At 48.5% G+C, this 21,182-nt stretch overlaps 1 protein-coding gene and 1 pseudogene across 8 annotated transcripts in view; one reads left to right on the top strand and one right to left on the bottom strand.

Annotated features, from left to right (window-relative positions):
• The window catches only part of LOC142573188 (ubiquitin carboxyl-terminal hydrolase 11-like), a 256,525-nt gene that overhangs the window by 31,077 nt on the left and 204,266 nt on the right, over positions 1 to 21,182 (top strand). For all 8 annotated transcript variants that reach the window (XM_075682766.1, XM_075682764.1, XM_075682768.1 and 5 more), the window contains 3 exons: positions 2,799 to 2,992; positions 13,778 to 14,088; positions 14,694 to 14,839. In XM_075682766.1, coding sequence (XP_075538881.1) covers positions 2,799 to 2,992; positions 13,778 to 14,088; positions 14,694 to 14,839 — 651 coding nt within the window. The remainder of the gene's footprint in view (positions 1 to 2,798; positions 2,993 to 13,777; positions 14,089 to 14,693; positions 14,840 to 21,182) is intronic.
• LOC142573368 (uncharacterized) lies at positions 5,508 to 10,045 on the bottom strand (annotated as a pseudogene).

The raw sequence follows: 21,182 nt of genomic DNA, 5'->3' as shown, positions 1-21,182 counted from the left end.
TATTATATTTAGCCAGATAAATTTTTTACGAATATTTTTTTTAAATGGCAAAATTTGGTAAAATTGTCAGGTAAAATGTTTTCAAATTTGTAACTCGGTAATAAGCAATAATATTACAATTTTGTAAAGTCAGCCTCATCTATTAAGACATCTAAAGCAGACAAAACTAATGTGTTATACACCAATTGCAATTATACCGCTAGTTTGCTAGTATGGCTTATGCGATACCCTCATAAGTACTGTAACAGTTTCACAAATTGTAAACTCATGTATTAAATTTGTCATCTTTAGATGCTCTAACAGATGCAGTTTATAGAACTGTGATACTTGCTTTTGGTGTAGAGTTCTTGCAGAGGTTCAGAGCACATCAATTTTTTTTCTGCAACTTACTGATATTCACTGCAATTTGGGAATTTTTGTACAAAGTATGACGTCCTAAATCAGAATTCTTCCTGCAGTTGCTAACACTTAACTTATGCTCTCAAGCGCAACAAATTTCATTCAGATTGGTCAAGTGGTTATCTCGTGAGAACATTTGTTTTTTTTTCTTCATGCATTTGAATGAGACAAATCAGAGTTGGCTGCAAGTTAGAGCTTCCTCTTAAACATTCTCATTGTTTTGGAATGCGGGCTGCGGGTGTTGAAGATGATGTTTTAAGGATGTCCTGGAAAACTGCTGCATTGCAAACAAGCTAAATGTTCAAAAAAACAATGCTTATCATATATGGATACTAGTGCATGTGGCTACAGGAAATCTCATTGAAGTGAAAAACTTTGCTGAGCAACTGCAGCTGGTTCTGATCAAGGCAAGCAGTAATGTGCCTGGTGCATAATATGAGTATATATTTTTGCATTGAGGAAGTTTGTTTAGGAGTCCTCCTAGACAGAATTGAAAGCCACTGTTTGTAGCATCTTTGGATTAGGTCCATTCCACACCACATGTGACACCACCCCACCAAAAACTTAGTGATGTTTCACTTCGTGAATGTGGATTATTCACAAGCGTATGGAGGCCGCAGACATTGCATTTTTGCATTTTTGTATAGCTGGTGTTTGACTTGCTTGAGTTAACAACTGTACCATATTGTTGCAACACACGGTAATTCATCGAAGACCTTTGAAAAAATGCTTCTTCCATGGAGCCCGCTTGGCATGCTTAATTTGGATCTAAAGGTGTCTCAGCTCATCCTGGGCTGTAATTTTCAACATTTACATGGCAGACGTTCGAACTCACACACACAGTCTTGCAAGTCGCAGGAGGTTGCTGATGAGGCATGCTGAAATTGCGAGGCCTTTGTTTAGTCTAATGCATTTCTTTATTTTGTATGAAGATCATTATGTATTTCAGTTAAAGTTCGATTCTGGTTTGTATATATTCCAAGCATATGAATCCAGGTTCACTTCCATTTGTTCACCATTTGGGTTGGATATTTAGTTCAGGTTTAGGTTCGGTATGACAGCCTGCATATATATGCTTTTTCTTGTATGTCACAAGTTTGCCTGTATCATGTTCCACTGCATTTCGATCTTTCTGTGGTTTTAATTTGCTCCTATCGCTTCCTCAATGTACTACAGTTGACTTACGTTAATGCGACTCTGGTTAATTTGATTTTTCTGTTAATTCGGTCCCGGACAGCACTCATGCATTTCTATGGGCCCATACTTTTGTTATTTCAATCCTGACATTGGCCGTCGCTGGATAACTTGAACTTGACCAGTCAGCACATGGGTCCCTGACCCCTATGGTGGCACCAATAGCTACCTGTTTAGTGGCAGCATCTGTCTTGGCGAATCTTAGGGGAAACTGAATGTGTTGAACACATGTAAATCTCCCTGCGAAAATGCAAGTTTTTAGCCTGCCATGGGAAGATTTTCAAGCACAAACCATAGCCCACCAAGGTCCAATAAGGATGCTTGCCCGATTCTAATGCACCATGTTTCTGGTTTTTTTTTTCCAAGAAAATCGGGCCGAAGATTGTCTGCGCGGTGTAATCGGATACGAAACCAATAATCGCCCTGCGGTGTTTGTATGCTTTACCGCATAACACGCGTGTATTGCGGCGAAAGTATCTTTACAATTGCGTGGTGAAGCTGAATTTAAGAAACTGGCTGCCATTGTGCAACACATATTAGACCCTTACCCATCTTTCTTGCTAAAAAAATTGGGTGCACACTAGATTTACACTTTGTTTAGACGTTTTAATGTCATTTCTACATTACTTTTCTACTTTGGACATATAGAAAGTGGGCGCACCTGTGATTCGGGGGCGTGTTAATATCGGGCAAATACTGCCTCATGAATCAGCGGTGTGTCTTGGTATGTTTTCTGCATCCTGATGAATTTGGCCCACCACATAATTGGATAAATTTTGTTTGCCTTGTCAAAATCGAGTTAACGGAAGTCGACTGTACCATTGGGAAGCCTTGGAAGTTCTGTTAAGTGACTGTGTTGGTGTAGCGATATGCTTTTGGGGTGCATAATTTAACTTTAGGCTGCTTTCACTGCAGCCTCCCTCAGAGACTAGCTGCAGCTTTGAGGTATAGAAAAGGTAGTCTGACGATAACAGTTGTTAGCCATGCTTGTTGGTGGGATGACATAATTGCGTCAAACAGTGTGAACGTGTGGCTGAGGCTAGACAATCTCTCATCAATACCATAAGATTTAAAACATACTGGTGCCTGTGTTTGCAAGGAATCTCCAATGAAAGAGTGGCCTCATTGCTTGAAAAGGTGTCCCTCTTGTCCACTTGTGGTGCTAATTCAGTTAGCCTTTCCCTCTCCCCCACTTGTGTGCACAGCACCCTGTCGCCTGAGACGGAGCGTGGGGGCGAGCTGCCCGAGGAGGTAGCCAGTGGGGACATGGGTCTCCCCGAGGAGGACACTGCACTCTGGCCCGTCCAAGAGGAAGGGGGCCCGCTGTCGCCTCTGTTCAGCAGCCTGCAGGATGCACCTCTGGCACCACACAACGACCACACGCCACCCACTCCTAAGGGTGAGGATAAGATTCTTCCACTGCGAGCGAGGGCGCAGGTTTGATTTCCGACTATGGCAGCTGCCTGAAGATGGGGGGGAGGTGGGGGCTGCACGTGAAAGAACTGGTGGTAAAAATCTGGACCTCTGCACTATGCCCACTGTATGTGTGTGGACACATGTAAGTCACAGGAAAAAACATCTTTTACATTAGCATCCAGTGGTCAGCATTGTATGAAATCAGACGCTTCAAGCACTCCACGAGTTCCTAAAGTACTGATGAGTCAGAGCTGAGCAATCCCTCAGAACATGGAAGCAGGGATAATATTTTGTATCGATTCATTTCATTTTTTATTCTTATCATTCATCGCATAATGTAAGCAATCCAGGGGTAACGACAATGTGACTTCTTCTGAGCCATTGGGGAAGGGATAAAAATAATTGAAAATGAAATTGTTAGAAAATATGACCCCCGTTGAGTGCTTTTGTGCAGCAGCTTACCATAGCCATGGTGAGATGGCACAGCATGTACTGAAGCATCCTTTGTTTTACCGCTAGCGATGAGCTCTTCTGGTGGTGTTTTATGCCGGCGACATGTCTCTCAGCCAAAGCGCATTGTGTTGTGTGCATAGAGAGCAGGAGTGTGCGAGAGCTGGCGGGGCTAGTAGAGTGTTGTGGCAGGACTGCAGCGATAGAGTGCAAGCACATCTGTTGATGTGACAGCATGGCCGGTTTGGTGCATTGACAAGTTGCAGGCAACCCGCGAGATTTTTGAACTGCTGCAGCAGACAAATTTGTTAGCTGCCTGGTTTTGGTACAACTGACAGGAGTGGATTGGTCGATCTTCATTATGAAATAGCAACTTGTCCCTTGTATCAACTTATAACAAGTTTTTTTTCAGTACAACAACATCTTTGAGTCGCTTGAAGTTCAAGTTCCCCTATCAAAATTTCAGGGGGAACTTCAAATAAGTTATATCCGCATGTTATTTGTAAAACACTATTATTATAGCAATCCTTCTTGCAGGAGAAAAGACTCAAAACATGAAACAAGCAGAAAGTCTTTCCTGTGTGGTCGTTTCCTCACTTGTTTTCGCGTCTTTTCCCCTACAAGAAGTATGAACCGACTAGCCCAGCAACAACTGGCAGTAAAACCTCGTTAATAATACGTACCTGCTTAATAAGTACCGTATAGACTCGTGTAAGGGCTGCACTTTTTTTGACAATTTTGATGAGCTGCAGCCCTTACACGGGACTGAACCTTTTGGTCCAAATGGTGACAGCCCAGCCGGCGACTTGTGCACACCCTGGATCTTGTGTACGTTCCCAGGTCTCGCCATCTAGTAGCGACATGAACAATGGACGCAGCACGGGAAAATTCCGATGCATGCGCATTGCATTGGGGCACCAAACTCAACTTTGAAGTTAGTCGGAACCTCTTTAAGAAACAGCTAAAGAAAGTATTATCAACCAATGCTTCCAGTTTTACTTTATCCAATTAAACAAAAAAATTCCCTTGTATTTTAGGTATCTTGTATCTTTCTTTATATTGTCTGCAACACATATTGTTAGGTTGATTATAACACTGTGCATACGAAGCTCTCAGAGTTATATTGTTAGGTAGCGTACACATTTTTAAGTGAATTGTGAATATACAATCTTTTGTTGTTGTATAAAAGAAAATTCACACATCCTGCGAACTTTTCTACAATGTATGTATTATGCTTATGTATAACCGGTACAGAGGCCTCTGTCAGGTATTGCCATACCTTTAGCTTCTGTACCTTTCTTGAAAAAACAAATTCAAGAAAAGTAAGGAATCTGAATCTGAATTGCTTCTTCGTTCAAAAGTTTTGTTCCAAATTTTGGGCTGCCAAGTTGGGGGTGCGGCCCTTGCACGAGTATATATGGTAATTCCAGTTTAATTACAGTTGTGATGAATCCCCTGCCCTGTCATCATTGAAACTAATGTGTTGGCTGACCGCTTAAGGGAGGAGGCTACCCTCGGATACCAACTTTTTTGTTTATTGCGATATCTTCATGAGATTTTCAGGATAGACTCACATCAAAAGCATTAGTAGAACTACAAAATTTCATGCAGCTACGTTCACTGGTTCTCAAATTATAGCAATATGTCAGAATGGTGCACATGGTTTTCTTATTCCAGGCCTGGAAAATTTTCAAAAGGTGCAACTGTGAAATTCACTATGATGATTCCCAGATGGATACCTCAGGGCAAGACAGAGCCCTCTTTAAAATTTCCTTGCTGAAAAGTTTTAGCAGACCACCGAATTTAATGTTGGTGATCAAGATTTTATCTGTCAAATTTTGATTAAATATCACAAATCACAGACAATATGTAAAAAAATATGGACGGGCTTGCCTTGCCCTCATAAATTTATTCAGATACACATTAAAAAAACACTTCTGGAAATCTGATGAGCAGTTACAGAGATATGGCTGGAACAAGCAGTCTCACCAGCCAAAAAAGTCATTTTGAGAAAGTGAGCTTTGAAAATTTTGAGCACATATATTGGTCTAAAATGACCCTGCAGCGTAACTGGAGATGTCCTTAGGCACTCTCTTCTTTTGCCGCCTTTCCACCTTCTCTTGCGATCGCTTCTTGCCCTTTTTTCAAGCACAGAGAATCTTTCTTGGCTGCCCGTTGAATGGCCAGGTGGCCAGGTGTTAGCCCCATTGATGAACATAGCTCTTGGGTGGTCCTGTGGCAGCCAGCATTATATCTTAAAACTGTCTCATGCAGTGCTGTCTCCACAGCAATCAGCGATCATGCTGCTCTTTGGGCATCGGGGACCACAGCACGGAGTGAAATGATTCTGATGCATTCTGCGTCTTTACTCCCAGGCAGCATTGCTGAAGAGAAGCCTCTGAGAGGCGCCCATAAACAAGTAGCAGTGCTTCTGAAACATAGCCTTGAAGATTGTACCGATGCTTCGGAGGTGGCACACCATCACCCTTGCTGGCGTTATGACGACACCATGAGTCTGCACCCTCACGGAACAAGTCGTGGTGAGGATCCTCGTCCGGCGATGTCATGTGGTGGCATGATGCCATCACTACACGCTGCATTGCAGCCACATCCTTGGAATTGTTTCATAGGGCCCAGCCATAATTGTCGGTCAACTTGTCGATGAGGGCCTTTGTCAGCCTGCCCTTTCCTCCTAAAGCCTTGTCACTTTTCTGCACAAGGTTGCGCAGTGTTGCCCCCCTCCTCTTCTGGACGTGGTTCAGGCATCCCTCTTTTGAAATGGGGACCAGTCCATAAACATTTTCTTGCACAAGGGCAGGAAAGGTGGCACTATCTCCATCAGACACGAGCATTGTGAGAAAAGGATGACAGCTGCCTCAACCTCCATCCTCCCAGACTTAGAGTCAGTGTTTTTCTGGCACACATGATCCTCCTGCCAGCTTGCGTAGCTTGGGTCTCCAGGCTTTGGTCGTACGTGTCAACCAAGGCACTGGTTCGATAAAACAATGGCGTCCAAGATGAGGCCCATATGATATTCAATTATTTCACCAACTCCAATATGGGATGTGTGGCCACGCTTGTGCCATGTTCTATCAAAGTTTACTGTGATATCCCTGCTGAATTATGGATTCATTTTCTTGTAGGTGGTATCCACAGCAGAAGCAGATTCTGCATAGAACTTGCCTATGCACTGTGTCTGCGGTTTTCTGAATTTCTTCAAGTGCTTCTGAAAAGTCTTCTGATGCAGGCCACGATCAGACACGTTCATCGCTGCCCAAAAGTAATTGATGCCTGTTTGTCCCTTCCCTATCTGTTTTGTTCCCACAACTGCTCTTATATTCCTGTCAAAGGCCATTGTGTCATCCTGATGAGCAGAACTGCACGAGCTTGCAACCACTCCACAATGTAAACATAGCAGCTCAAGCTTTGTTGCAAGTCCAAGCTGGGTGCCTCCTTGAACCTTCATCCCAGTCGCGAAGCGTCGCTGGAGCGGGGTCCCGGATAGCAGGTCGCCTAGGGCATCCATTTGCACAAGAAGAAATTTTTCACCTTCACTTGTAGGTGGTGGCAGCTTGTGGGGTCCTCTCATACCCGTGCTCTTGGGACAAAGGAACGACAACACAGTAGTGCAAACAATCACAAGGGCATTTATTGCACCTTTCATAGATCAGTGCCTGCTAGCCGAGCTGCTATCCACAAAACATGCCGATGGGCGCGCGACAAATCTAGAAGTCTGACTCACCGCGACCGGAAGCGAGCGAATATGTTCGCCCCATGCTGGATCCCAAGGCCTGGTCGTTCGCGTGTATGGTCACGCGAATCGTGGCGCGTTCGAGGGCGGCCACGCGAGGCGGTCTCGCAGAAGCATGGGTCGGCGCGCACGCGGGATACGTCCCCGCCGCGCGCCGACCCGCCGGGCAAGAGGGTCGCTGCACGTGCGGCACGGCCGTCCCGCTTCCTGTCTCGAACCCAACCGCCCGGGCGCCTTGTCTCCCGACGCCCGAGTAACCCCGCAGCGGCGCGACGCTCGCGCCATCTCTCGCACCGCGCTTGTACCACTCCAACCGCCGCGGGCGCCAGGCCCCGCAGCGGGCGAAGCCGCCCTGCAGGAGACGAGCTATGCGGGAAAACTAGATCTCAGGGGAGGCGTGAGAGTCACGCATCCCCACATCCCCCCAACCTTAAATCACTACATATTCCGGCGAAACATTTCACACAGTCTAACATCAACACGTGCTTCGTGAACAAGGTGTTACATGCAACAGTGGCCGTGCCGGGGAAATGTCCACACGCTGTCCATAGCATGCGAGCCGACATTGCCCTTGGGTGCACCGCTGGCGTCCGCTGGTCACAGCGACAGCTTTGCAGACTCGACGGCACGATGCCAGGCCACGACTCCGGAGACGACGACGCAGTAGTCGGTACGAACAAGCGTCGCTCGCGCCGACGCGCACTGCTGGGAAGAGCCGCCGTAGCTGTCGGTGACCGCCGGCTCTTTTGTCCGCCACCGAGGGTTGTGAGCTGGATGCAGGAGGCCGCCGAAGTCGCCGCGCCGAACTGGCCACAGCATCACCATCGCCCGGGGTGGCTCGATCGTAGTCCGGGGCAGCAGCGCAGACGAAGTGCAGGTGACGGCAAACCAGGGGTGACTCCAATCACGCTGCGTAAACTCAACACACTCGGCAAACACTAAAGTAGTGCAAGGGAGAGGAATTATGCATGCGCATCGCCCACGTGGTACGATGTTCAACTCGGCTAGCAAAAGATCGGGCAGCTACTCAGATGCTAAGTTCACGTGAACGAAGCTCGCTTTGAGTCGAACGAGTAATTTCAATTCGTGCGAGGCTAAATAGAATGAGGGAAGCGAATTGCAACACCTCAACGCCACGGTCCACCAGGTTGTGTCCCTCCACGTGCGACAGGCAGCTTCGTAAAGCCTTAGGCCTAAAGCGTCGCTACCCTGACAACAACCGGCATCCAAAAACAACACCCAAAATGGGCGCAAAACAGGCAGCCGCGAGGAGACGTTAGCTCTGTGAGGTGGTCCTACTCCGCTCGGTGCACACAGCATCCGAGTTGACGGCGCCCACCGTCCCAGACGGTGTCGGAGCGCCCGGTGCCAGGCCGCAATACCAGTCAGCCCGTAGTGGCACCCGTGGCCCGCGGCTCCCAGAGCCGCGACTTCATCCGAGTCAAAGAGATAGGAGAAGCTATTTACATGAGAAATTCGGACCACCCACGAGGCTTCCGTACTCACTGGCTTCAGGCTTGCCACTGCTCTGCGGGCGCTCAGCCTCGCTCTCCCAGGATGCAGACCACGTGGCTCTCGTACTGACGAATTTCATTAAAAAAAACACTTGCGGAAAGGCTTAGCATGTTGACATGTTCAAACACACTACAGCCACCATCACCTCGCTCAAGAAAGCACGCCGCCGACGCTAGCGATCAAAATTCACGCTAGGCCTACGCTTCGGTTCAAACAAAGGTCTCGAACGAAGCAGAACTGTTAAAACTATCGTCCGATGCCCCAAGAGCCCCACGTTGGGCAGCCAGATGTGGGGTCTCTCACACCCGTACTCTTGGGACAAAGGAACGACAACACAGTAGTGCAAACAATCACAAGGGCATTTATTGCACCTTTCATAGATCAGTGCCTGCTAGCCGAGCTGCTATCCACAAAACATGCCGATGGGCGCGCGACAAATCTAGAAGTCTGACTCACCGCGACCGGAAGCGAGTGAATATGTTCGCCCCATGCTGGATCCCAAGGCCTGGTCATTCGCGTGTATGGTCACGCGAATCGTGGCGCGTTCGAGGGCGGCCACGCGAGGCGGTCTCGCAGAAGCATGGGTCGGCGCGCACGCGGGATACGTCCCCACCGCGCGCCGACCCGCCGGGCAAGAGGGTCGCTGCACGTGCGGCACGGCCGTCCCGCTTCCTGTCTCGAACCCAACCGCCCGAGCGCCTTGTCTCCCGACGCCCAAGTAACCCCGCAGCGGCGCGACGCTCGCGCCATCTCTCGCACCGCGCTTGTACCACTCCAACCGCCGCGGGTGCCAGGCCCCGCGGCGGGCGAAGCCGCCCTGCAGGAGACGAGCTATGCGGGAAAACTAGATCTCAGGGGAGGCGTGAGAGTCACGCATCCCCACAAGCTCCAGGATCGCGCTCCATTGCTTGAAATTTTCGCTTCGTTGCTCACATAGTGCCAAGTCCTCGTTGCACAGCAGCACGTTTTTTTATCCACCGCCTCTTTCTCCTCGTGCGTCAGGAAATGTGTTTTCAAGTGTGCAGTGGACGACGTGATCGCACTGTCCGAGGCAGATGAAAGAGAGGATGTGGAAGCCGCTGTCCATGAGCACGAAACACCAGGGGCACGCGTCGCAACAAATTCTTGCACCGGTGGAGAAGGAGTCACGTTGCTAGAAGCGTTGACGCAACCACGCTCTTGCGTAGATGAAGCAGAAGCTGCCCCGCAGGAATCGACGGTGCGCAGGCGAGTGGCGAGCTTCACCATGCGGGCGAGCTTCATAGAATGGTTCCTTGCACCGAACGTGTGTAACCTCTCAAGTTTCTTTGGGCGCATCATGGCTGACCGCACAACACTTGACAGGCTAAACTCAACAACGGTCTCATAAAGACGGTGGAAAATCGTCTCGTAAGGATGGCAGAAACTTGGAAAATATGCGAACGGCTGCAAAGATAGACGATGTCAAGCGGAACACACAAAGGGGGCCGGCGATGGAGGAGCTGAAGCAGACGACGGCCGCATACATTATGCAGAAGACAAATACGTCATCGCATGCAGCAGCCAGTGGGAGTCGCAGGCTCCCCCGTGTCCTTGAGGAAGGCACGCTTCACCCAATCTCAACTTCACATCTCAGCTGCGGGAAACTTGAAAGCTATCGCGAGCCCTCCAATCATGAGGGATTTATGCCTCTCCCATGCTGCTGCCGTTACCGTGGGGGGCAGGGAAAGAAAAGCACGAGAATCCACAAACAAAACAACACCAAAAGCGGCACTCTGAGTGGTGGAGAAATGGCGTTCGCGCCAAGTAGGGGCATTTCGAGTGCTGGCTTGCCACTCGAGGGCTGCTTTAAGCTTTAATTGTAAGCTGTAATTGTAAGCTTTATTTGAAATAGTTTCGCGATGAATTAGACGTTGATATTTACAGAAATGGTAGTTTATAAGACATACAGCCCAAATATGTGGTTTTCCAAAGATAGACCTTTTCGCGATTTTTCAGTGTTCAAAGGCCGTGTCCCCCCCGCAAGTCGTAGTCACTGAATGCATGCCAAACGCTTAATGCGGAGTATTTAATTCATTTTACGGCATCCGCCGTGGTTGCTTAGTGGCTCAGGTGTTGGGCTGCTAAGCACGAGGTCGTCAGGTCGAATCCCGGCCACGGCGGCCGCATTTCGATGTGGGTGAAATGTGAAAACACCCGTGTACTTAGATTTAGGTTCACGTTAAAGAACCCCAAGTGGTCCAAATTTCCGGAGTACTCCCACTATGACCTGCCTCATAATCAGAAAGTGGTTTTGGCATGTAAAACCCCATAATTCAATTTCTAAAATTTTACGGCGCGTACAAGCATGGAATCGGCGAAATGTTGTGCATGCAGAGCATACATATCGAAATTGTGATGCACTGACTTTTCGTGGACTGCAGTCGCCACTGATAGTGATGTAGAAATGTGGTAGCCATGACGTCTTTCCTTCTCCCAAAGCTTCTAGCGCTTCCATGTCATCATTATGAATGACGACATGGATGGCCCTTCTGTATCCGTCATGAGGCTGTTTGCAGAGAAGTGGGGCCCGATGGAGAAACTGGGTCGTGGTCTTGCCGAATTTGAGGATGTTGTTGTAGCTGCAAAGCCGCCACAGCGACCAATAAAAAGGAAGCATCTTTTGCTGCCTGCTCACAAATAAAACTTGTCTGCGTGGGTTTGAGAGAGAATGTTTTTTGGTCGTTAAGCCATAGCCATAGCCAGCCACGGCTGCTCAAGACACATGCACATACATTTATTCAGCTCCTCATGAGGTGCTGCTGTGAAGATATTTCCTCTGGGTTATAAAAATGTATTGTACAATGTAAGATGCATATAATGGCCACAAATATTATAGCTGTTTTTGCGATTGCTCATTGGGTCTGGTGAGTCTGGGGCTCCACATGCATCTGACGACTTAAGCTTACAGAGGGTTCAGAGGGGCGCGGGGGTGGCACTGCTGGCAGAGCGCCAGCAGAAGAGATGCGTGTCTGCTCTCCTCTCCTTGTGTGCAAGTAGGGGGAAATACTTAGGCAATTTCTGCACATATTTTGTTCGTCTCTCTTATGGGGGCACATAGATATCCAAAAGTTGATGCGTTCCTTGATGTTGTGTTTTGCAGTCCCAACCTAAATCTTTACTATTGACCACCACGCATGTATTATGTTCCCATTTCACATGTCACAATTCTGTAGTGTTCCTGCATCTTAATGTTGGGTTTTGAATGTGGCAGTTATGTAAATTTGCTCGCTCGTGTTGCAACAAGCGACCCATACATTGCAACAAGTGACTGATTCGTTGCAACACGCTGCCAACGTTGCACCAATTGGGCGCTACCGAAGCATCAGAAGACAACGTGCTAAGAGCAGTTGGCGATGAACGGGAGCTTCTTTCTTGTGTTTTCCCGAAGAATGTGCACATGCGTGAGTTGCAAGAGAGACATCTGGGGACTTTAGCTTCTTGAAATTGACCAAATGCACTGAGCACAAGGCAAACTTATTTTAGGGCCTGCAAGGGTCCCATTTGTGTCGCGTAATCGCCGGTTCACTTTAGTCAGCTTGGCTGCAATAAAGCAGTGTTATGCATTGTGGGGATCTCACCCATGCTCTTGGCACAAAGGAATGACAACCCAGTAGTGCAAACAATCACAAGTGCATTTATTGTGCCCTTTATATAGCCAGCCGAATTATCGATAGAACATGCCGATGGGCACGCAACATATATAGGAAGTCCGACTCACCGTGACCGGATAGCGAGTGAATATGTTTGCCCCATGCTGGACACTTACACCTGGTCGTTTGTGCGTACGGTCACGTGAATGGTGGCACGTTCGAACGATCATGTTCATCCATTCTGGTGTACTGGCTTCGCGAGACAGTTTACGTCTCGCGAGGCCAGTACGTGCCGCTTGCCGACCCCCAGCCAAAGAGTGCGTCCGGCTAACCCCGCCGTTAGGGGGCTTTAGCAGTGCAACACTCGGGCCATTTCTCATACTAGTCTGCAACCGTACCGACCGCCGCCATAGAGCAACTTACAGTGCCAGATTACAGGAGAATGGATTCATTCGGGGAAAACAACATATCAGGGGACACATAAGAGTCGAACATCTTCACATCATTGAAGTACAGGGTCCTGAATATTTCGCTTGCGCATCTTTGAGAAAAGGCTTTACGCTCACCTCTTCACTGTTATTGCTCAAATTTTGCAGAATGTTTCCATTTTAGCATCAACTTCGTTTAGCATCTAAACGCTTGGCACATTTAATTGCCTGATTTTTAAGAAAAAAAGTGCAGATTTGCCTGCCCTTATGAGGATGCGAGTTGCTGCTGCTACAGCACAAGCATAAACTTGTGTTGCAACCTGCTGGCAGCTGCAGAAAGCAGCGTTTTGGGGAGGGCAGTCACCTTTTCCAGGAGCGGGCAACACGGCTGCACTGCTTCTTGCAGCTTATGGCAGGTGGCGAAGCAAGTTTATGCTTGTGCTGCAGCGGTAGCAACTTGCATCCTCTTAAGGGCAGGCAAATTTGCACTTTTTTTCTTAAAAACCAGGCAATTAAATTTGCCAAGTGTTTAGATGCTAAATGAAGTTGATGCTAAAATATGATCGTTCTGCAAAATCTGAGCAAGAACAGTGCAGTGGTGAGTGCAAAAGCTTTTTTTTTGAACATGCGCAATGAAATATTAAGGACCCTGTATGTGCAAAATTTTGTGGCGAAAGTTATCAAGAGCAGAAAGGGGTCACTGTCATGGAACATTGCATGTGTCCCTTAATTATACATGTGCCATCCCCGGTCACAGTATGACAACTGAGACGTATTACTGGCAGCCATTTGGTGCTGTTTCTGATGGTGCTGTGATGATTTGTGCCCTTCCTCACCGTTACGTTTTCCTGGCCATAGCATTTTTTTTTTCATAGTCCCTCGAAAAACGTATCAATGGGGTTCTACTATATATTAGTGGCCCTCAGCAGGCACTCTTGTGAGACTCGTCTCTAATGTGAAGCTTTCCGAGCCGAATGCCTGGTGGTATCAATTAATCCTTGGGTTCGTCGCAGGAGGCTTGCTGGCGTCGGAACAGGCCATTCCATCGGTGCGGGGAGTGTGTGGCTTACGCAACCTGGGCAACACATGCTTTATGAATGCGGGCCTCCAGTGCCTGCTGAGCAATGGCCGTCTAGTCTCCTACTTTTTGGCTCGCTCTGGGGAGGAGGATGCAGGGGAGAGAGGAGAGGATGAGGACTCCCTGACATCTCAGCTTGCGCATCTTCTGCGGCAGGTGTGGAGCGGCAGCTACTCGTGTCTGCGGCCGGTCCCTTTCAAGGAGGCCCTGGCACAGGCCTGCCCCCAATTCAGCGACTGCCGCCAGGTGAGGCTCTTGCTGCTCCTCGACAGCGTGGTTTGTGAAGTGCGCTGGTGGTGCTGGAAGCATAAAACATTTTACTGCAATGATAGTGTTATTCTGGCGCAAACCTGGAGGCATATCTATGGAGATAAGCAAGTTTTAGGCCGTGATCATAGATCGTCGTTAGAAATGCATGTTCAATTTGCTTTCAGTGTTGCCTCACACTACTGGCCTAGGCCACATCGACGTCGTCAGCCTGGGCCAATATTGTGAGGAGAAACTGAACGCAAACTGAATACGCATTTTGAACACAGATCTCCGATCGCACTCTTAGTCTTGTGTGTTTTTCCCCCTTTGAGTATAGTTGTTGATTTTGTTTGAAAAGGATATACTGAGTGACCAGCCCAGTCAAATACAATGCCGTGTGCTGTGTGGATGCACTTCTTAGTTGCCTGCTTGCTAGCGTGCCTTGCTGCAAGGGGAAGCAGGTGTAAAATTGACTAAAGAACCACCTGGTTTGCCGAGCATCATTGCATTAATCAATTTCGTGTTTTACAATCAATGCTGGACTCCACTGCATATGAGTGCACGGGTGGGATGATTTTCAAGTGTGTCTTGTTTGTGCCCAGCACGACTGCCAGGAGTTTCTGACGCTGCTTTTGGACACACTGCATGAGCAGACCAACCGGGCTGGCCGGGAATTGAGAGGTTCCCCTTTGCAGGGCAGTGGCAGTGAGTCTTCAACTAGTTCCTGGGAAGCAGCCGTGCCTCTCCGGTGAGAACCACAGTGGGCGAGATGGGTGCTATACAGTGCTGCATGCTTGTGTGCCATGATGCAACATTACCATGTGTTGTTTTACTTTTCGTTTGTGGTTTCTTTCACTGTAGTGGCACTGTTAGTATGGCATCATGCTTGCACAGACATCCTTGCTGTTTTGAAATGAATTGTGAACGCTCTAGTCACTTTAATAGCAAGTTTGGTCCATCCTTATTTGGTCATAGGCATGTTGCACTGGCAAAGACTGACCCTGTCAGTGCCAGGAGCTGCCAATCTATGGGCAACAAAGATAAAATAATTTTTGTTTATTCCTGCCATGCTGTAATTTACAACAAGAAAGGGGCAGTAGTTGCCTGGCTAACACTACCAATACAGATTTAGGTACTGCTACTGTTTAGGGCCTACAACAGAAATAGAATGGCAATAAAAATAAAGCTGCCTTTATGTTAGTGAAAGTGTAACAGAAGACAAAGGAGAAGAATGTGCAAACAAGCTGCCAGGTTTATAAAAGGAAGTCAGCATAGCTTGTTGATTGTTATGCAGCAGAAAAAAAGAAAATGTCTGCACATATTGCTGTCCCAACTGGGTTAAGCTGGGACTCGGCCCATTTACTCAAATGTCAAGACTGTTGTGCTAAATTCGAGATGATTGGCTATCATACAACCATACGGCTACTGCGCTAGGCATCGCACGCTATAACAGCATCTTGACACTACCGAAAATTCAGATGCACTAAGGTTTATTTAAATTTTTTGCAATCTAATGTCACGAATAACTCTCGCTATAGAATGATCTATTACATTGGTCGTAATACGAACCCTAAATGCCTATGTCACCCGGTGCCCCAGCAGCACCCCTCGCATTGAAACACTTGTCGCACATTTTTATTGCATAACCAATGCAGTGCAGTAGCAGACCAGTCTGTATCAAAAGTGCACCGTGCCGGTACCAGCATGCCTGAACCACAAATAATGCCATGCCATTCAAACGGCCAATATCATCATTCATTAGCAATAAGAGTCGACCAGGCAGGATGGCACTAAATTTCGAAGTGGCGCTCAGCTTGCAGAACTTGCAAGTGTATTCCCGAGCATGTGTTAGAAGCTGTGCTCCGGAGCCGTTGGGGGACCGCAAGTCCCACAGTGACGAGTCCTGCACTCTGCTGCTGTATGGATCGCTTTCTGCTTTGCGATGGCTTCGTTAAATCCAAAATGCAGTGCGAAATGCATTCTTAAGTCGATTAATTGTGGAAGTGAATGGGGAGAACTGGGAAGGGGGTGGTTTTCCTCTGACCACTCACGGAACCCTAAGGTGTTCGCAGAATGCTTTGTTCTGCAGAACCTCTGCTGTAGAGAAATCTCAAATGGATATGGGCACCGTTGACTGCTGTAGAATGTACAATGGCAGACATTTTTACAGTGGCCGGATTTGATCAGTCAGGTATGGCATAATGATTACTCTTAGTGCATGCCGCTATTGTCACCTAACTGTTGCCTAAATATTCCCGTGGGGTGGGTTAGTTAGGCATTGGGTAAGCTGATGCATAAGCTCGTCACACACAGCAAAAGGACTCTGAGATTTTTTCTTGCTGTTTCTTCTTGAGCAAGGTGACTGCTTTCTGAAATGATGCTCTCAATGCTTATCCAGCTTTGCTCGCGTTGTATGCACAGAAATAGCAGTGCAACAGATCACATCAACCTTTCATGAGTGGGCTGGTGTAGCACTGCAAGCCTCTGATTACAGTCGCCGACTGATTTTCCAGACTCCAAAAATTCGGACATGCCCGATTATTCGGTCAGCTTCGCGGCACCGCCATTCTTCCCATAGACCATAATGTATAACAACTGCCGAAAATTTGGACACCTTGCAACCTCTCGTCTGATTTTTCGGACACTCCTTGAGCCAACTTGATCGAGAGCACCATGCACCGACTCTGACCGATGCATGGTTCGACTTGCTGAACACCATTTTTGTTTTGAACAGAGCCTCCCTGCTGCCCCACGAAGTGGCGCTACTGGAAATCCCCGCTCATCATCATTGTTTCTGCCTGGTTCGATAGAGTGGCTCTACAGCAGTTCCGGTTTCAGCTTAGTAAGCCATGTCAAGACAATCCAGCAGCCGATTTGTTTCTTCGAGCACGACGCTGCGAGTAGGCCACGCTATTCGTTTGTTCGACTGGTGTCGGCACGGTGGTGTTTGCTTTGTGTGCTGTGTCGAGGTTTCGGTGATCCAACGCGGCATACGTAAACATCGCGTCAAGGGTCTAATGGTGCCGACAGTGCCCACGCAGACTGCGCTGGGGAATGCCGGCAAGCGGGTGCCGGGAGGCCTAAGATTTGTCGCCTTCCGATGTGCTCCCTACTGACCCGGAAAAAGTTCTGCCGAGACCTGCGCAGTGGTTGCATTGCGATTCCAGACACCGTCTCATTTGACAGTTTCATAGGTGCTGACACTGCTGTATTGACATGCGCAGAACTCGACGACGGCGAGATCATTCGTCAGGTTTTTGCTGCACCGCCGGACGACGAATCTGAGTTGGAAGATGACGCACCATGTGCTACGCTGCCGTCGCATGCGGAGCGTGTACAAACAGTGACTGTGCTTTCAGCCGCCTATAGTGACCGTACGACCCTCTCCGAGATTTAGGCTTATCTGATTGCGCGTAAACGGAACAGCGTGCAACGGCGCATTCATGATTTCTTCAAGCCTACTGCCAAGCCCGAATAAGTGCGTGGAAATAAAGGATTTCATTTTTTTTTTCTTAATCTGCTTTTTTGGACACCTGTTTATTCGGACATTTCCGCAGTCCCCGTGAGGTCCGAATAAACGATCGGCGACTGTACATACAACATGTCACGGATCTCCTCCGGAGAACACTCTGGCTGAAAGAATGGACTAGGCGACAGGTGTACCCACACAGGTGCACATTTAATACAACTCACACGACACGAACACCAGCACACAAACCTAACAAAACTAGCACACAAGATACAAAGACTATCAGTACACACTATCAGTACACACGACCCGGTAACACTGCTACTAGCGTTCTACTGTGAGTGGTTGGCGTTCATTCTCATGTCGGGTTTGGTGCAGATGTGGCGTGGTGTGGGTCCCATAGCCGGCGTCGGAGTGGCGTTCGACGTTCTAGGGCTGGCGTCGCTGGCGGTGTCGTTGGTTACGTCGTACATGCTCCCGGTCCAAACGCCCGTGGAGGTGTGGCCGATGATGTTGGCGTTGGGGCACCACCCGGAAGAGTGGCAACAGCGGTAGAGACACCCCTGGCCGTAGCAGGTGGTAGCGTCCTCCGTGGACTCCCCGGAACGGGCTCAGGAACGGCAGGAAGTCTGCGGTGCAAAGCCGTAGAACACGAGCACGTCGGAGCAGTAGCCGGCGTCGCTCTCTTCCGGTCGAACCGTCCCTCACCCGCCGAGTCTCCGCTGCTTTCTTCTTGCCCCCCTTGCCTCGCCGTTCCTCGCCCTTTTACAGTTGAACCTCGCTACAACGAAACTGACGGGGCGCGCGAAAAATTTCGTTAAAGCGAAATTTCGTTGAGGCGAAAACAGGCCAAAAACACTGTCAGGTTGGACCACATAGTCCCAAAACATCATTTATTTCCAAAGAAGTCGGTCAGCTTCTTCTGCTTCTTTTTTTTTGCCACGAGTGCAGTGGCGCGGCTTTCGCACTCGGTGAACAGTTGCATCGCGACGTCGTCATCGTGAGCACCGAAAAATCTGCGGATCACATCAAAAGCATCCATCACTTTTATTGCAGGTGGTGGCGCTAAGTCCTCCGCGTCGCTGTCATCATCCGATGATGCGTCGTTGTGGCGAACGCCCTCAATTATAGCTTCGTCACTCAGCTCCTCGTGAGCTAGCACTTCACTGTCAACAGCGATGTAGTCGCCGATGTGAACATCGGCCGGCACATCTCCGGAGTCCTGAAGGGCTGCCCATGCCGCATTGGCCTCTGTGGAGGGTGGAGCAATTGTACTGCAGCCTTCCTCGTCCGACGTGGAGTTCGCTGCCAGTTGAGCATCGGAGTGAAAGCCGGCGTGCACAAAACAGTTGTAGATGATACTGCGACTGGTTGCCGTCCACGCTGCTGAGACCATCTGTACAGTCATGTACAAATCCACTTCGATTGCCCGACCGGTGTCGATGTTTAACACCAGCCGCTGAATCAGTCGCTGTCGATAAGCGCTTTTAACGCTATTGATGATACCTTGATCCAGCGGCTGGATTAAAGCCGTGCAATTCGGCGGGAAGAATCTTACTTCCACGCTTTGAAGCTGAACGTCTTCAACGTTATGCGCTGAGCAATTGTCGATGAGCAAACAAACCTTACGTTTCTTTGCCGTCATGTCACGGTCGAAAGCGGTTAGCCACTCTTTGAAAACGGCCCGTGTCATCCAAGACTTCTTATTGGCAACATATTTGACGGGCAGGCTCTTGCCACCTTTGAAGCACCGCGGCTTCGCACTTTTGCCTATCACCAGTGGGCAGCGCTTGTCAGACCCGTCCATGTTGCAGCACAGGAGCACAGTCACACGCTTTTTGCTATGCTTCCCTCCGCTGCATGGCTGGCCCTTCATGTGAAGCGTCTTGGAGGGGAGGAGCTCGAAGAAAAGTCCCGTTTCATCGGCATTGTATATGTCTGATGTGGCATATTTCTCCATTAATTCCGGCACAGTAGCTGATGCCCAAGCAGATGCAGCGTCGGCGTCTGATGAGGCCGACTCCCCACACAGCACTTTAGCGACGATTTCATGCCTGGCCTTAAAACGGGTCAGCCACCCTGAGCTGGCTTTGAAATCATTGATGCCCAGCATACAGGCATAGCCAAGTGCCTTTTGCTGCAACATGTTTCCGCTGACCGGCATCTTCTTTGCGCGCACGTCGAGGAACCACGTGTACAGAGCCTTCTCAAGGTCCTCATGAGCCGCTTGCGTCAGCTTTTTCCGCTTCGCGGATGTCCCCGAAGAAAGAGCTTGCGCTATCGCGTCTTTCGACTTCAAGATCGTTGACAGCGTGCTCTGTGAGATGCCGAAGTCCGCTGCAACATCTCCCTTTTTCCTGCCACTGGATGCCGCGCTGATAATCCGTGCCTTCTCTTCAAGCGAGAGGAACTTCCGCTTTCTAGATGAAGTCGCCATGCTCGCATTCATTACAGCGCACTAGCAGCACAAGCACGAGTGAAAAAAACTAGGGCAAACGCGCTGCTGTTGCCAGGCTGCTGCGTCCTTTGGCAACGGATTGGTTGCGGCTCTGAATTGGATTGGAAGAAAACGGGAGCTTGCCCCCGCGCCTTGTCGCAAGGCAGCCAGCCCGATAGTCATCAACACCAAGCTATGGCGGTGATCATGTGCGTTTCAGTGAGTGGATTAGTTTGGTCCAGCGAATGTTTAGCGAAACAAAGCAGCGTGGGCCTATGGAAGTACATAGATGGGCGGCGATATGCTTGTTTTATTGTAAGATATATTTTTAAATCGAGCTTCGCATAGCAAAAATTTCGTTGAAGCGGAAACGCGCCCCAAAAATGGTTCGTTGTGATGAGAAATTTGTTCCATTACTTTGTATAGCGAGCTGACGGGGAATTGGAAATATTTCGTTGAAGCGAAAATTTCGTTGAAGCGGAAACGCGCCCCAAAAATGGTTCGTTGTGATGAGAAATTTGTTCCATTACTTTGTATAGCGAGCTGACGGGGAATTGGAAATATTTCGTTGAAGCGAAAATTTCGTTGAAGCGACGTTCGTTGTAGCGGGGTTCGACTGTATAGCCTTCTTGTTAGTCCACGTAATCCTTCTCTTCATCTTCTTCTCTCCTCCACCAATCATCGCTTTCCATCTCACCGGATACTTCTTCTCTTCTCCACCAATCGTCTCTTGTCACCTCACTGAGAACTTCTTCTTTATCTTCTTTCGTCTTCGGTTAATCCATGTCATTCTTAACGCCATCCTCGTCATCTTGAAACCTTTCTTTGTCTACCATTTTATTTTATCTTTCCTCTTATATGTGACACAACACTCTTTGCTGGATGCGAATGGGTGCTCCTAAACAACAACAAGAAAGCATTTCTCTACGAAATCAGAGACCTGCAAATACTCTGCCAGCATGTTTGCAAAACACTGACAAGGTGGGCAGTCACCTAGGTAAATAAGAGTACCCCTTGACTGTGCACACGCAGAAGTTTATTGTGACTGCTATTGGACTGCACAGCACATGGTCCGGTTTTCTGGACGTGGGCTCATATTGTCATGTAGTAGCGACGATGAATAATACAGCGGCAAATCTGTGAATGACGAAACAACTTTTATTGGCCGAACTTGTGCCCACATAA

The sequence above is a fragment of the Dermacentor variabilis genome, chromosome 2 (assembly GCF_050947875.1).
Source record: "Dermacentor variabilis isolate Ectoservices chromosome 2, ASM5094787v1, whole genome shotgun sequence".
In the NCBI taxonomy this organism is placed as follows: Eukaryota; Metazoa; Arthropoda; class Arachnida; order Ixodida; family Ixodidae; genus Dermacentor; species Dermacentor variabilis.
This window is presented reverse-complemented; position numbering and strand designations above follow the sequence as displayed.